Below are 16,513 nucleotides of genomic sequence, written 5' to 3'. Positions count from 1 at the left end.
TCTTCCTTGCAGTTTTCCCTGGGAGCAAGGAACTTAGTTAACTACAACTCTGAGATCCTCAGATGAAAAACACCAAGATGCCACCCCAGCCTCAACCATAGGCCTGCTTGAAGAGCTCCATCTTGCAGGTCCTGCAAAAAGCTGACAACTCCGACAGGACCCTCAGCTCTTCCGGGAGCTCATTCCACCAGATTGGGGCCAGGGCCAAAAAGGCCCTGGCCCAGGTTGAGGCTAGGTGGACATCTTGGGGGCCCAGGACAACCAGCAGAGTGAAGAGCCCTGCGGGGAGCATAAGCAGTCTGCCAGTTTGCAATTAAGTTCCAAATTTTAGGAATAGACACAATGTAGCAGTTTATACAGAAGGAACAAATTATTAGCATCTAAAGAAGTGAAGTGTCTCTGCTTAAACTGAAAATCCTCACTATGGTAGAGTCCCTGAGACTGTATGTAGTTGAAGGCTGTGAGGTCATTCTAATCAAGCCAATGAGGCCTGAGGATATATAATTTATTATATAAAGATAGGGGGAAATGTTCTCTTAGCAACTGCTGGCAGCCCTTCACATTTTAACTGAAAGAAAATAAAGAGTCTGAAGTATGTGGCCAAATGGAAGACTGACAAGATCTTCAAGAACAAAAATATTGTTAACGAGCAGTCTCATCTGTGCTTATTCCAGACTGAAGATTTCAGACTGAAATAAGCACAAACTTTCCAATTTCCATTAAAGTCCTGTATAGCAGAACAAACCACTTTGTTATTATTTTTAGCTGAAGAGAGGAAGGACAAACAAATAAAATGCAAATGTCCAGGATCACGCAGCACATACCTATAAACGCAGAAATTACATGTTTATAGAACATGATGATTTCAAGGTATCTCAGAAATACAAATATAATTTGTGCCCTACAACTTTCTTTTTAAACAATAATTTCCACATGAGTGCATAATTATTAGTCTCTATAGAGCTACCAACCCTAGTACCCCAGACTGGTCTGGTCCCATTTGGATCTAAACAGGTCTTCTGAGACCATGAAGAAGAAGAAGAAGAAGAAGAAGAAGAAGAAGAAGAAGAAGAAGAAGAAGAATTGATTCTTATATGCTGCTTTTCTCTACCCAAAGAAGTCTCAAAGCGGCTTACATTTGCCTTCCCTTTCCTCTCCCCACAACAGACACCTGGTGAGGTGGGTGAGGCTGAGAGAGCCCTGATATTATATTCAGGAGGACTGAAGATACAACTACATAGTGCTCTACTACCCATTTTATAGAAGGGCGGGAGCTGAGGGCCACAAAAAAGTTGAGTTAGAAGAGCCCTCCCTTTGGATAAGGAAGAGGTACTTCAGCTTCCATAAGTGAAGATCCACTGCACATAGGGAGACCACGCACCCAGATCCAATTCCCAAGGGTTCCTCAGTTTGCTTGAGGGGTTACTACTCTGCACAGAGAATGAAGGAAGAAGCAGGAAGGATTAATCTCAAATCAGAACTCTAATTGAAGTTTTCAGAATCGTGTCTGGTAAGTCCATGGCAAAGGTAAATGAACTCAAGTGGCTGACACTATTCAAATAACCTGGTTCTCCACACCCATCCTATAATACCAAATCTATTTGCTCATCCTCACCTAATCTACAAACCAATTCCTTTTTCAAGGTTTACTGCTTTCCCCCTCCACCAAGAATCTTCTCCCCTCCCAGCCTTGTAAAACCTACTTTAAAAAAGTGATCATCAAGTTTGATGGAGGTATTAATGTAGTTTAATAATTGAAAACTATTATATATGTAAAGAGCCTCTTGTGGTGCAGAGTTGTAAGGCAACAGGCATGCAGTCTAAAAGCTCTGACCATGAGGCTGGGAGTTCGTTCCCAGCAGCCGGCTCAAGGTTGACTCAACCTTCCATCCTTCCAAGGTTGGTAAAATGAGTACCCAGCTTGCTGGGGGGTAAACGGTAATGACTGGGGAAGGCACTGGCAAACCACCCTGTATTGAGTCTGCCATGAAAACGCTAGAGGGTGTCACCCCAAGGGTCAGACATGAACCAGTGCTTGCACAGGGGATACCTTTACCTTTTTATTATATATGTGGGTGCAAAAAGTCTCACGCCTTAACTGTGAACTTTTCAGAAGTACTTTTTTGATTTTGTAAGATGATGATTTTTAGAAATGTAAGGATACAAATAAACAGACCATTCCTGCTGGAGCCTAGGAAATTATTCTAGAATATATAATTTGTGCTGTTTTGAGATTAACTGAACCCAAAAACCGAAACTTTTAAAACCCTTTAATAATATTTAGAATGCATTTTCAAAACATCATCTCAAAGCATTCAGATTGCAATTATTTGCTCAGTTTAGAAGATGTGGAACACTGCATCTCATTCTCAGTACTAAGAAATTATAAATGCATAGCTGATTGTTATTAAATGATTTCCCTTTCAGATGAAGTGGGGGTGGAAATGTACAGTGACTAATAACACAATATTCCAAACCAGATCTCTAACATATGGATTTTAAATGTCTTTTAAAAGCTATTTAAAGGCTTGTACATCCTGTGACTGATCCACAATGTATGGAAATGTCTTATTCATCTTTTTGGATGAACCAAGAACATCATAGTACGAATAGCATGAAAAAAACCCCATGAGAACTGAATAAATGTGTCTATTGAATACCTTCTACAACTCCTTGTATCTGAGAACTTGCATCTGTGCATCAAGGCCCAATCCAGCTCTTACTAGCCATGCATAAAGACTGATATGTCCACAGGGATGTAGATGCCATATTAAAAGGCATATCCAGCTACTTCAATGGGGCTCAGATCGAAAGGAATAACTCCGGAAGACATAAAAATCACACACACACAATGGGGTTCTGTGTTCAAATGCTGGAGTGCTTTGAAAACACAAAAACAACAAAATGTACACAGAATGCTGAGATAAGGGGATTGGATCAATGACCACACCTCCACTGGTGTAGGGAATTCCACTCACATATCCCTTAAAATCCTGTTTCGCATGGAGAAAGGATCCTCAGGAACAGGTTCTGAAAGGGAATTTTGGGTTGTCCTAGGTAGGCAGAGCTGAGACCGTCATTTGTCTGTGGGCAGAAATCCTTGTGTGCAGGGCCGCTGCCAGGCTTTTTTCCCACCCTAGACAAGGCTACCTACTCACTCCCCTCATTGCTAACCAATTTTTCAAAAATGTATGTAGTGCAGAAAAAAAATTAAAAGCAAAAACAAGGAGGCTGGCCAGTCAGTCAGTCAGTCAAGTTATTGTATATAGTCAAAGGCTATTGCAAATATACAAGCAAGCAAGCAATCATCAATTTAGCAAACTATACAGTTTCAAGATCCCATATAAAATCACTATTATTATCAATTACAAAGAGGTTTCCCAAGGTTGGAAATATAGCACATTATGCAATATCTATAATGTGTGTCTAACATCAGGTGTATAGTCCAGAATAACAGAGTAGTATTTGGCTACATCTGCATATGCTACAATGTTCTGCTTTATAGCACCCACTAGAAGCTGCGTAAGCTCATTCTGGAAACAGGGGAAATCCAGAACTGTAGTTAACAAAAACCCAGTTAGTCCAAGCCAAGAAATACCAGGAGTCAGTGGGGTTGAGGGTGGAGCATATTGCATGGGACTGAAGCTGGCCAATCATGGGTTGAGCAATAGTGACGTTATTAGTATGTCAACCCATGTCATGTGACCCTTCACTTAAGGTTTTACTGCTGATGGAACAGGTCAATTAGTGGATTGGAGGATCGTTGAAGACTTTACCACAATTTCATTTTGTATCCTAAGTATTCGTTTTCCTTCTTCTGCCCCAGCCTTCCCCCATTTATTAATTTAGTTTGCCATTTCAGTCACTGCTGTGGCTGAGCTCATCAACTGGTGCCAGAGTTGCTGGGTCCCAGCAGGGCTTGTTATTGCTGATTTGTAAATAGGACATTCTTCATATACCTTTAGGGATAGGTATGAGAGCAGTTGAAAAGTTCTTAATGCAGAGATATTTTCCTTGCACTTGCTCTCCTGCAGCAAGCATGCACTGCACGTTGCTGCTGCTAGATTTCCCTTATCTTCCATCTCTTGCACCCCTTTCTTTGCAGAAATACAGGAATACCTGTGGAGATTATATTGTTTTCTGCTCTGGCTGTCCTGGGGTACAGTTTGCCCTATGAAGTGGTTTCTCAGCTCTGGAGGGCGTTCTCATCCTTTTCCCTTTGTTTTCCTTCACCCTTGCTTTGCTTCCTCAAGTTTCTGAAAAGTTCCCTTTTGCAACACTGGAAGCTTTTTCCCCACCTTTTTTTCCTGGCTGTCACAATAGAGTCGCTTCTAATCTCCCCCTTCCCATGCTTGTTATGAGACAATGGGAGGCAGAATTATGTGGTACTTGACAATGAGATGCTTTTTCTCTGCAGTTGCTTATTTTGTTTGCTTGCTTCTTTTAGTTGGTCTTTGGAGAGCTAAAAAAGAGAGTGGCTTCAGTGAGGCTGGTTCCTCTCAAGATGACTGAGTCTTCCGGGATAACTTTGAGTCTCCTAGGCTATTCTGAAATACAGCACTGACTGGCAACCTTATCTCAAAGCAGGGTGATATTCATAAGGTTTGCCTTTTTTGGTGAGAGATAGGCCCATTATGCACGGCCGCCGAAACGGCGAATTTGGGTCACATGGAAAACGCGGAGGGGGAAGACGCGAAGCATACCGATTATGCATGGGATGGGGCGCGGCGGCAGCAAAACCCGGAGCGGTGGGTGTCGAGGCATCGATGCGGAGCCCAGAGGAAGCGAGGCATCCGGGGGCTGCTGGCTTCTCTGGGGACATGCGGGGCAGTCCCGGTGCCCCTCGCGAGAGTCTGGCCCGGATGCCACGGGGCGTGGTAGGAAGGGGCGGGAACTGGGCACTAAAAAACCTCCTTCTTCTTCTGTATCTCTCATTTTCTGTATATTTGTTTCTTTTTCAACTGTGAGACCTGTTGGGTTTTTTAGTGATGTATGGTGCCTAGTACCTTTTCAGTACCTCAAAATATTCAAACAATGGTATTGTTAGAGAACTCAAGATATCAGAAGAAATCTACATTAAGAATGGAAACATACTTTAAGTAATCATGTAACAGTATCTCTCTACATCATCCCTATACACAAAAAGGGAGTTCAGAGGTCACATGAAACCACAGTTTAATTAAGCTGTGTGTGTTTTAGTGTGATCATCCAAATGTGGGCCTCACAACTAAAAAGGGCTAGCTGAACATCTAATGAAATTCCAAAACGGGGTTTGATATTGATTTCTTCAACACAGTCATCTAAGATTTCACATGACACACAAATGCATTTGCCACAATGCAGGCCCAGGATAACAGCCAGGTCTTTGTGGGGCAGGCAAGGGAAAAGAGGCAGTAATAAAGACAACTCTCACATTGGGATGCATGTCCTCAAGCTGTCCAGGGCCTACTCTGCACACGTTGGATAAAGCACTTTCAATGAACTTTAGAAGTAGATTATCCTGTTCTGCACAGGAATATCCAGCTGCAAAAGCACTTTGAAAGTGCATTATCCAATGTGTGCAGAATGGGCCCTGGTTTCATAGAACTAACCATAGTTAAAATAAAAGACAGTTTTGTGTTAATTTTGAACCAGGCCCAAAACAAAATGCTAACTGACATCTTAGACATCCCTGGCATTAACAAAGTGTATTGATAAAGAAGAATGACAGAGTGTATAGCTTTCACTGATGATCTGCCAAATGTCTCTTAATTTTACAATTCTGATGGAAAGGGGGGGAGGGGTCGAGGCTGAGTTACTCCAGTCAAGACCACTCACTGATTTCAATGGATTTAGACAGCAGTCACTCAGCACAGAGTTACACTATTAATTAACCATCTCAGCCACCACATTTGAGCTTGTAATATTAAACAGACAAGGCACACCATTGGTCCATTCTATATCTCTGTGTGTGAACTCACAAGACAAACATTTTGACTTTCACATGATACACTGCCAGAATAGCAAAAAAGGTCATCCTGACACTTTTTAATTTTTATTTTACTAAGCAGAAGCCAATCCCATCTATGGCCAAAAGAAAAGTCTTTTTAAAATTTTGGCTGCTATATTCTCCCTCTGGTAATTCTACCAAAACTTATAATGAAGCCCTCTCAGAAAGGACAGCTAGTCTGTGTGTGTGTGTGTTTTATGAGGAGGGAATTAAACTAATCAAAATGCCAAATGCTGGTGTTTACAAAGGCTTTTAGCACCATGTTCATTCTCAACCTTGTTTTGGATTCTTTCTCTTATTCCAGCTCCCCCATCATTTCTGCTAGAGGGAGAGAGACTATGGGAAAGTGAGGGGGGTAGCATTGTTGGTCAGAAGCAGCAGAGTCCAGTGGCACTTTTATGACCAATGAAGTCTAAGCTTTTGTGTGCACGTATACTTCTTCAGAGAAAGAGTTAGTGACGTAGGGTTAGAACAGTCTCAAATGCCAAGGCTCATTAAGACACTTCTTTTAAGTATTCACCCAGCTCAGGATAGAGCTGGCTCCTAAATATTTGATATGAGCTCCCAAGTATTTCAACTATTTCAAACCCTGTTGTGACACACCTTTATGAACAGTTTGCCCTTTGGCATTAGGGATCTGGTCCAGATCTAAGCAGAGCCATTGAAGTGAAGCAGAAGACTGTCTAGCTAGACTGAAAAAGCACGCACCTCAAAAAATCAGTTTCCAAAGGGGGAAAGTAGAAGAAGAAGAAGAGTTGGTTCTTATATGACGCTTTTCTCTACATGAAGAAGGCTCAAAGCGGCTTACAGTCGCCTTCCCATTCCTCTCCCCACAACAGACACCCTGTGGGGTGGGTGAGGCTGAGAGAGCCCTGATATCACTGCTTGGTCAGAACAGTTTTATCAGTGCCGTGGCGAGTCCAAGATCACCCAGCTGGCTGCATGTGGGGGAGCGCAGAATCGAACCTGGCTCGCCAGATTAGAAGTCCGCACTCCTAACCACTACACCAATCTAGGTTTCTAAGTACCATACTTAGGCCTGCCTACATTATCAGTGAATGTGTATGAATTCTTATGACTTGTGTCTCAAATAATACGTAAAGGCAGAATTAGCAGTGCTGCGATGTTTTTTAGCTAGTCCCAATATGTGAATAAAACCTAATTTTGTAACATATCATAAGAAACTAGCACAGAGGCATATATTTCGGCATCTATAGGCGCATGTTATCAGCAACTCTTCCAAATCTTATATACTCACAATGCACACCTGATACAGCCAAATCCTTAAGCACATTTACTTGAAAGTGCTTCCAGTCATAGTTATACACTATCTAGCACATTAGGCTGGGATGAAGAAAATCCAGTTCAGTCACGAGAGGCTCCTCATGATGACCTTAACAATGCTCTTCTCTGCATTTAGTGGCAGGCAAAATTGGAATGGGGCTTCTGTACAGCACTTAATATAATGCCATATTCACCGTAAAAACATCTCACTAGAGACAAGATCTTACTACCTATTGATCTGAAAGCAACACCCTTCATCAAAACGCTGCTGCTACCTGTGATTTGTCTTTGTTCCTTCGTTTTGCAGCATAATTAATCTTCCCTGATGTTTCCCAGTTCACTTAAACGCTCGTGAAATAAATGTTTAATTATCAGTTTTTGTTCTTTTTGAAAAAAAGGGCTTAAGTGCTAATCTTTACTGTGTAAGAAGTCAGTCGTTGCTCATTTGTTTTTTGTTGTTATTTATTATAATAGTTGTGCAATTATGAAATAATAATATGTTTTTAAAGGTCAGTAACTTTGGCTGAATACAAAGCCAATTCCCCCAAAGGAACACGAGCTGGTAATTAATTGATTCAGCAATGCCTGCTGTGGAAGAGAGAACAGGAAATAATTAAGCTGGAGGGACAAGGGAAAAGTGACAGTAGAGAAGCCTTTGACTGTCCCTATGGGGCAGTTTGGCACTGGAAGTTCATTTTAGCTAATAAGAAAAAATCAGATCTGAAAAATTATATGATCTGGAAAATGTCAAATATGAAAATACTGCAGTAAAATGAGTCAACATCCAGTTCATCAAATTTACTGGATGATTTTACTGTTTTGCCTAACCTATATAAATCCAGGGTCATAACTATCATTTACTAGTATTTTTTGCATTGGATACAAATGTGAACATAAGAAGAGCCCTGCTAGATATCAAAACAGTGGTCTATCTAGTCCAGCATCCGGGCTCCTGGCTCTGGGATTCAGAGGTTTAGAGCCTCCGAATGTGAAGTTTCCCTCAATCACCATGGTTAGTAGTCACTGATAGACCTATCCTCCATGAATCTGTTCCTCTTTGAAAGCTTTATTCATGTGGCCATTAACACATCCTCTGGCAATGAATTCCACATATCAATGACTCTCTGTGTAAAGATATAAACCTAACAGATGTTTCTTCCTCTATCTCAATAATTTAGTCAAGGCTCCATTAAGGACGGCCTTTATTTGGGCCCAACTGCACACCTTTCCATCTGCAAACTTTAACAGCTGGGAGTCAGTTGCAATTCTGGGAAAACTCACCTGAAACACCAGCAGTCACCCTCCCCTCATGCTCCAACCTTGATGGAAAGGACTGGGCAAGCCCATGTCAGCATTTAATGGAACATGTGGCAGGATTTAGAACCTTCAGGTATTGGTTCTGGCTCAGTGAGGACTGCCGGAGCATCTGCAATCTACCCCACTGAAGTGCAACATTAAGAAAATCATCAGAGTTTGCTCATGACCAAAGTTCTGAAAGGAATCAGAAAAGAAGATAACAGTCTTGCCATCTCTCAAGGTTGGAACACGTTCTGCCTGACGATCATACTCCATACCATCCTTTGAAGCCAATAATTGGTTAGAGTTCTGGACTAGAGCAGAGATTTATGCTCAAAACTAACTTACACTGATAGGTATGGAGAGAGAAATGACTGCATCAGTTTACCCTGAGAGCAAAAAACTCACTGCGCAGTAGATGGCAGGTAATGTGTAGGTCCTCAAATTGCCAGACTAGCCTGGTTACTGATTTATTGGTTTCTACAATTCTTGTATTCTTTCTCTTATTCTGTTTTTACACCATCAATCTACTTAGTGCTTTCAACATAATCCAATATATCAGGGTGGGCGATAGACTCTTTACCCTCCCCACCCCTAAGAAAGCTTACAGGCAAATGTTTGACAGCAGGAAGAGAATAATGGGTGAGAAAAACACTAGATGAGAGCAGCAAAGTGAGCAAGAGATGTAGGCTAATGAAACAGCACCTGCCCTGCCTCATTTGGGAGCAATGATTAAGAGTTTTGCAGAAAAGGTAGCTTTTTTCATTATTCGTAATACATTCTTGTATCTGCTTTCATCAAGCATTATTAATTAAAATGACCCAACAACCCAGAAGAGAAGTAAATCTCTACGTCTTGGCAGCTTCCTCTTACTACACTTTGCAGAGACCTCTTCCCCCAGCACCCAGTTGTGCTCATTATATGCACAGCCAAATGTGTGCGCTTTACTCCTGAAGTCAATAGAGCAGAACTACCCTTAATTGTAGCCTAAATCAACTCAGCTGTTCTTGCAAGCAGAAACAGGCAACCTGAATAATGCTGTCCTTGTCAGGCAAAGATGGGTGGGGGAATAAAAATGTTCAGCCCTTAGAAAATGGGCCACTCATAAGTTGCTTTTCCCCCCCATTGTCAGCTCAAATTTTGACTTGGGATCCTCAAAATTCAATGGAGAGACATTTCAAGTATAAACATTCCCTCTCTACTGCTTCTGCTCTCTCACACAATTCCCTTCCTCTTTGCAAAGTTTGCTCAGGAGGATAACATGCACACATGGAAGAAATGCAGAACGCCTCTGGGGTGGCACAAGGGACTGTAAATTAAACCAGTTACAAATTAGACTGGGGAGGTGGAGATGAGAAACAGTGAGGAATCCAAGAGAGACAATGGAGTCCTCCATGTGGACGAGATACTGAAGGTGGGCCAAACAATGAAGGTCCGGAAGATCTCCAACAACAGACTATTGGGAGAGAGCACACAGGCTAGTGCAGATTGCCGTATTTCCTACATGAAAATTTATGCAAAGGCTCTGTACATCCACTCCCTCTTCGCTGCCTCTGTTCACGTGGCCCCCCAGTTCCCTTTCTCTTCACAGACGGTGCTCAGGAGAATAGCTGGATGGCTCTGGTTACCAAGCAAATAGGGAAGGATATTCTGCAGAAATAGATATGACGCTAAGACGAAAGGAAACATGTGTTCATATCTTGGAGCTAAACAGTGTTTTGTCCACATAAACACGGCCACCATTGGACTGCAGAGGAGCTTCAATGTGCCACTTCACTTTTATAGGAATGCCTAAAATAGCATTTCTGTTCTTCCCTCTCGCCTCAAAGGACTTATTTTTCTCCATAGGAAAGGGTTATTGGATTAGTCCAGCAAAGTGACGTCAATGAAGACAATAAACCCTTCTCAAAGAGATTTTAATGATCTTCAAATTGTAAAAATGCGCCCTTAACAGCTTCTATATTCTGAATAGAGAGAGAGTGGGAGAGAGATTCAAGTGGCAAATACAAGCCCACCAGACGTGTATTTTGCAAGGATTCATCAGAACACTTCCAAGTGACTGTGCTTAGGGTCACAACCTTTCACCTCAATCCAAGCCATCTTTACTTGGAAGTAAATCTCATTCATTTCAACGGGATTTATTTCCAAGCGCCACATGCGTAAACCTTCCAGGCTTGTATGGCAATATAGCTGCTTATCTCTGCAAATTAAAGGAAGTCCTGATACAAAGATTAAATGGCAGAGCTAAAACTGAACAGGTCTGGAGTAAATACCCTATACAAATTAAAGGAGAAAGGAACAAAATAGATGCTAATTCTCAACCTCTTTGCACTTTGCACATTGGAAATGAACACCAGGCTCAGATATAGGTGATAATGACAATCACAGGAGACCTCCCTGTTCTATTCCCCACTTTGGAGTTTTGAACAGACTCCCTCACTTTCTTCATTGATCCAAAAACGCAATTCCCTTCTCTGGCAGAAATCTTGTAAGGCAGATTCCAAAGAAGAAACTCTTTGTCGTGTTTTGCTTGCTGGGAAGTAAGCCTGATTTATCTTCAGGCAGAGGGATGTACTGAAGTTAAAGATTTTAGGTAGCAAGAAACTGCTTTTTCCTTTGGGTTTCTGTATGCTGTACTTTTCTTACTTTTATGGATTTCCCTGTGTGCTTGGTTGTGTGCTCACAGAAAATAAAGTTGTGCAATTTGTATTCTGGCTTTCAATGACTTGCTGTATCATCCTTCCCATGTCCGCAGACACTTTAAGTTACTTTACCATATCAACCTGAAGAATGGGATGGGTGGCCCTTTTATTCACACAAGCATAAAGACTCACGTTCAAGGGGATGTAACATGGACTGACCTCAAGCAGTCTGCCAAATAAAGTTTAAGAACAGCCCAAGCCGGTGGCAGAAGAAAAGGATCAAAGGTCCAAAAGCACTTGGGATGAAGAGAAAGTACAGCTGAAGCCATAAAGACGCTGCTGTCAGTTACATGGATGCAGTATCCAAGACATCCATTGCAGCAATCCTCTGCATTTATCTGAACGTGGATCTTCTGATGCAGTAATTTCATTCACGGTGAGCAGAACATGACGGGGAAGGAAGTGCGCTGTGTCACAAGCTATACCCTAAATAATACACTTTCAATGCACTTTGCAACTGGATTTTATTGTGTGAAATGGCAAAACCTACTTACAAAGGGTCGTCAAAGTTGACTGAAATGGCATTCTTTAGTATGTGTAAAAGTGAAATCTCCTATCTCATTTTGCACAAGGGATCCGACAGAGCAGGTAGAGAAGCAGAATTTATGCAGGCTCAAAGAGCTACATTATCTATGGACCTTCTGTTGAAAAATCAGTGTGTGTTCTCAAGAAAGAATGTCTTCTATAGTTAAAGGGAAAAGATGCAATAGGAAGCCAAGTTCAGAGGGAAACCTGCTGAAATGTTTGCCACATAATAGAATACATATCTTGAAGTCTGAATCAGAATACAGCAGAAAATTGCCAGAGAAAAAGGGCAAAGGGGGGGGGGTCTCTGCAATTCAAGAAATGTTAGTTACCATAGTGATTTCTCCACAATTTTGGTCCTGAAAACTTCTTCCTGGTCCAGGTTTACAGTACAGTAGCAATCCCTCATCTTGTTTGGCCCTGGATAGGTAGGAAGGTTTTTGGCTTCTCCTAAAAACAAAGCAAAACAAAATCGTTAAGTCAAAATTAATTTATGAATAAATTTAGGAGTTAACAATTTTCTCACATTTATGGAAGATAATGCACTTTCAATATGTTTTTGCAGCTGGATTTTCCTGCGCAGAACAGGAGAATCTACTTCTAAGGTGCATTAACCCTTGGGTGCAGAATGGGCCCTAGGCAGAAACCTTCTTAACTTAGATGTGCTGTTTTTATTGAATGTACCATCACCATATAAAGTAAGAACTCTATCCAGATTGCTGATAACAATTTAGATTAGCATCCACACACACACACACACACACAAACACTCCAGAAAAAAAGGCATCCACATGTTCAGATGTCTGGCTAAAGGCATTGGCTTATATATTATTTACTTGTTTTTTATACCACCCCTCCCCACAAGCGGGTTCTGGGCATTTTACAATAATAAAACGTCATAATAAAACACAATTTAGAACCAATTTAAAAAATCTTATTTCAGCCAGGAAAGGTCCCTTCCAACCTACCTAAAACCCTTCTGCTGGCTATTAAAACTGCAGGGAAAAGTTGAGGAGAAGGAGGGAAGCCCATTTAATTTTGGCTCATGATCTCGGCCATATCTCGGTGGAAGAATATTGTTTTGCAGGCCCTATGTAACTTTGACAGCTCTGTCAGGGCCCAGATTTCAATTGGCAACCCATTCCACATCTTACACCATCTGTGGATTGACAGGAGAGAGCAATATCCCCCTTCCATCATGTGAAATTCTCAGATAAAGCATGAACAGGAACATGTACAATACTGTAACTTTGGTTCTGTTACATTAGACAATTTTTTTTGTCTGCATTGCTTTCTATGCCTAGTATCCTAGTCCTAATGTATTATTTATTGGAGGGGCTTGCTCTCTTATGGAATTGCTATTCATATTTTGTAATCTACCTCAAGTCTCAGTGAGCAAGAAGGCCTAATAAAAATAATAGCAGAAGTACAGTGAGTATAGGACAAAGATGCCATACATAGGTTTGTCACATTTGTTCTTACTAACAAACAAACAAAATCCTCAATTGACACATTTTATAATAGAATGCAAGAGCTGGAGAAATATTAACCAGTGAAGCAATTTTTAAATACCATATTTGATTTCCAGTACAGTATCAGGCATATAATTTAAAATGTCATCCAGGCTTTAAAATGTAAGCTCATACTTTATTAATGGCCAATATTAAAATGTCAGGGTTTCTTTATACATTCCTTTTATAGCATGGAAGTTGCTCTACTGCTTTTTCAAGAAAAGAGATAGTACTATGCCATGGACACTTCACTTGTGGGCCCCCAAACCAGGGAATCTAGCATTATCCTCAACATGCTTCCTCAATGCGGTAACAGGAAGAGGTGGGGCAACGTGCCCCAAAGTAAGCACCGGGCAGCAGTGCAGAACAACGGCAGCCGTGTGGTAAAGACCCTGGAGATCCACTGTAATAGTAGGAGATCTCCAGATGCCACCTGGAGGCTCCAGATTAGGAGCTGTGTTAAAGAATGGCAGCAGGAAAAAAATATTGCTGGGGTACCTTAAAGACTATTTTTGTTAGTCACCAGTGGATTCCTGCTATATTCTCTATACCTGTGGATTTTGGATTAATAGGTTTTCCTACCATCAGCTTTCCTACCATGAACTGCTCTTCCAAAATTCTGATTTAATTCAATGTTCAGTGGGCCTCCAACAGAGGTTCTCAGATTGAGCTCCCTGTAACTTCACACAACAAAGAACATGTTGCTGCAGAGCTGTCTCTAGAGCTGACCATTTCTTTAAAGTTAATTGCACTCCCTTCACACTTTGACCTATTTTAACTGAACCAAAGTCTTTTGTTTCAATTTCTCCACCTCTATTACCACTGCTGCCAACATAACGGCAATTAGATGATTTGATCTCTGTTCAGTAGTGAAAGAGCCAACTTTGTAAAACGAGGTTACCTGTGCATACACACCAGTTTATCTCTCTATATACATGGCACTAGAGAGATTTATTAAAATTAGGATACTCTTATCTTTAATATGGATGTTTGGAGGAACAGACAGACACGCAGTTAGACATTCCAGCAGAAAGAAGCACATTATAATTGTAGCATGAACAATCATCAAAAAGATTATTTTTGAGAAATGGCTGCATTCAGGTATAATTCAGCCTTCACGTTTTTCAGGCTTTCATGATCCTCCTACTTCTCTTTCCTCCCTTCCTAAACAACTCAGTGACTGAACACTCTATTGCTTGATCTTTTGCCTACCTATGTGGTTAACAGGTTATCTGTGCTTTGCTGGGGATGTACAAGTCTTCAGTGTCTGAGATGCCCACAAGGAGAGCAGGAACTTGAAACCAGCATTTCTAAGGTTCATTTCTCATAAGGATAAACCAGAGTTTGTTGGTAAAATCTGAACACAAACAAAATCTTCCTGATAGGGTTGCCAACTGCAGTCTGGGACATAACTGGAGATTTGGGGGTGGTGAAGTTTGGGGCAAGGAGGGACTTAATGGGGTATAATGGCATTGAGTCCACCTTCCAAAGCAGCCATTTTCTCCAGGTGAACTGTTGCCTGGAAATCAGTTATAATCCCAGAATATACTCAGACACCACCTAGAGCAAGGGTAGTCAAACTGCGGCCCTCCAGATGTCCATTGACTACAATTCCCAGCGAATGCTGGCAGGGGCTTCTGGGAATTGTAGTCCATGGACATCTGGAGGGCCGCAGTTTGACTACCCCTGACCTAGAGGTTTGCCGTCCGACTTCCTGAGGAAATCGTTGCTTCCAAACTCAAGCAGCCCGAAAAAAACAGCAAATAACTCCAAATGATGTTCACGCAAGATTGTATTTCCCCGAAATATTTAAATCAGCCAAATTCAAAAGTGTCACAGCAGATTAATGCTCACACTATTGTATGGAAATCTTTTATTGCATTGAAGCCTGAAACCAGAATAATTCAGAAAAAGACCACTTTCGAAGAAACCAGCACGTAAGAAAGGAAGTACCATGTCATCTTGAGAGATGAAACACTCTTTTCAGTAATGTTTGAGAACAGGATACTTATGCAATGAGATCACTGGAAACTCAAACTGTTCCTGCTTCCACTGACTATTGCGATTATCCTAAATTATAAAGGCTTCACTGCAAAATAACAACTTCTTTAGGTTGTAAGTAGAAACATTAGAGGTACTACATTTGTTGTGTACTGCAGTCTTACCCACCCACGCTTAGCTGTAATACTGATTCCAATCCTTATCTTGAATTGACAATATAAAACTAATACACATTCAACTATTAGGTATGGCTGTCTGATACATTGCACCAAGGTTTCTTTGTGCAGAAAGGCTTGCATGCTTATTTCACATCTACTAGACTGGATAAGGCCTAAAATTACCATTGATCTCCAAGCACAAATTAGTTCCCCTAGAGAAAATGGCTGATTTGGAGGGTAGACTTTATGGCAATATAACCAGCTGGCGTCCCTCCTTTCCTCACACCCCGCCCTCCCCAGGCTCCTCCCCCACAAATCTCCAAGAGTTTTCAAAATCAGAGCTGCAACCCTACATGCTGACAATCAGTAAATTACAGATGCCTACTGGATTGATTCTAGGCAGAGTTCATTCACTCAGACCAGGCCTAGAGGACTGTATTATTGTTGCATGTGGACAGCTACAAGAAAATGGTGTTCTTCATATATTAAAATGTTATTGGGTCACAGGGCTGAACCATGGAGAGCTACAGCTCAATTTAAGCCTAGATTAACCCATCAAAAATGTCTAATGCTGGTTTAGGATCATGAAGGCAAAGTGACATCCAACAAGTAAGATCTAAGTAAAACAATAAGAATTTTGATAATTGATAAATGGGAAGTAACAAGGATTGCTCAATGAATTTATCAGCTAGAATATGGAAATGAAAGGCCCACTTCCCATTGGGGAATTGCACCTTTCTTAGTCTCAGAATTGAAATGGCTTCACCACATAACAAGGTGCTGGCAGGCAAATTTCACATTAAAACATCTACAGTGTTGAATCACTATGCAGATGGCTATGCATGACCTGGTTTAGAAATCTAAAACTGCTTGTCTTTTAATAGTTAGAGGCATGCATGTGTGTGTGGGGGGGGTGTGCGCACGCGCACACACACATGCACTGTGGATTTTTGCTCTATTTAATATGTCAAAATGAGGCAACATAGATAATCCTAGTTAAAAGAAACTCAGTAATTCTAGTCGTAATCATTTTTAAATGAACCAGTT

At 41.2% G+C, this 16,513-nt stretch overlaps 1 protein-coding gene across 3 annotated transcripts in view; it reads right to left on the bottom strand.

The window, feature by feature from the left end:
* RASA3 (RAS p21 protein activator 3) overlaps positions 1–16,513 on the bottom strand; it is a 176,699-nt gene that overhangs the window by 106,579 nt on the left and 53,607 nt on the right. For all 3 annotated transcript variants that reach the window (XM_077343669.1, XM_077343666.1, XM_077343667.1), the window contains exon 2: positions 12,129–12,246. In XM_077343669.1, the coding sequence (XP_077199784.1) occupies positions 12,129–12,205 (77 nt within the window). In that variant the 5' untranslated portion in view covers positions 12,206–12,246. The remainder of the gene's footprint in view (positions 1–12,128; positions 12,247–16,513) is intronic.

Source organism: Paroedura picta, chromosome 6 (genome assembly GCF_049243985.1).
Source record: "Paroedura picta isolate Pp20150507F chromosome 6, Ppicta_v3.0, whole genome shotgun sequence".
Lineage (NCBI taxonomy): Eukaryota > Metazoa > Chordata > Lepidosauria > Squamata > Gekkonidae > Paroedura > Paroedura picta.
The sequence above is the reverse complement of the archived record's forward strand: the minus strand, read 5'-3'. Positions and strand labels throughout refer to the sequence as shown.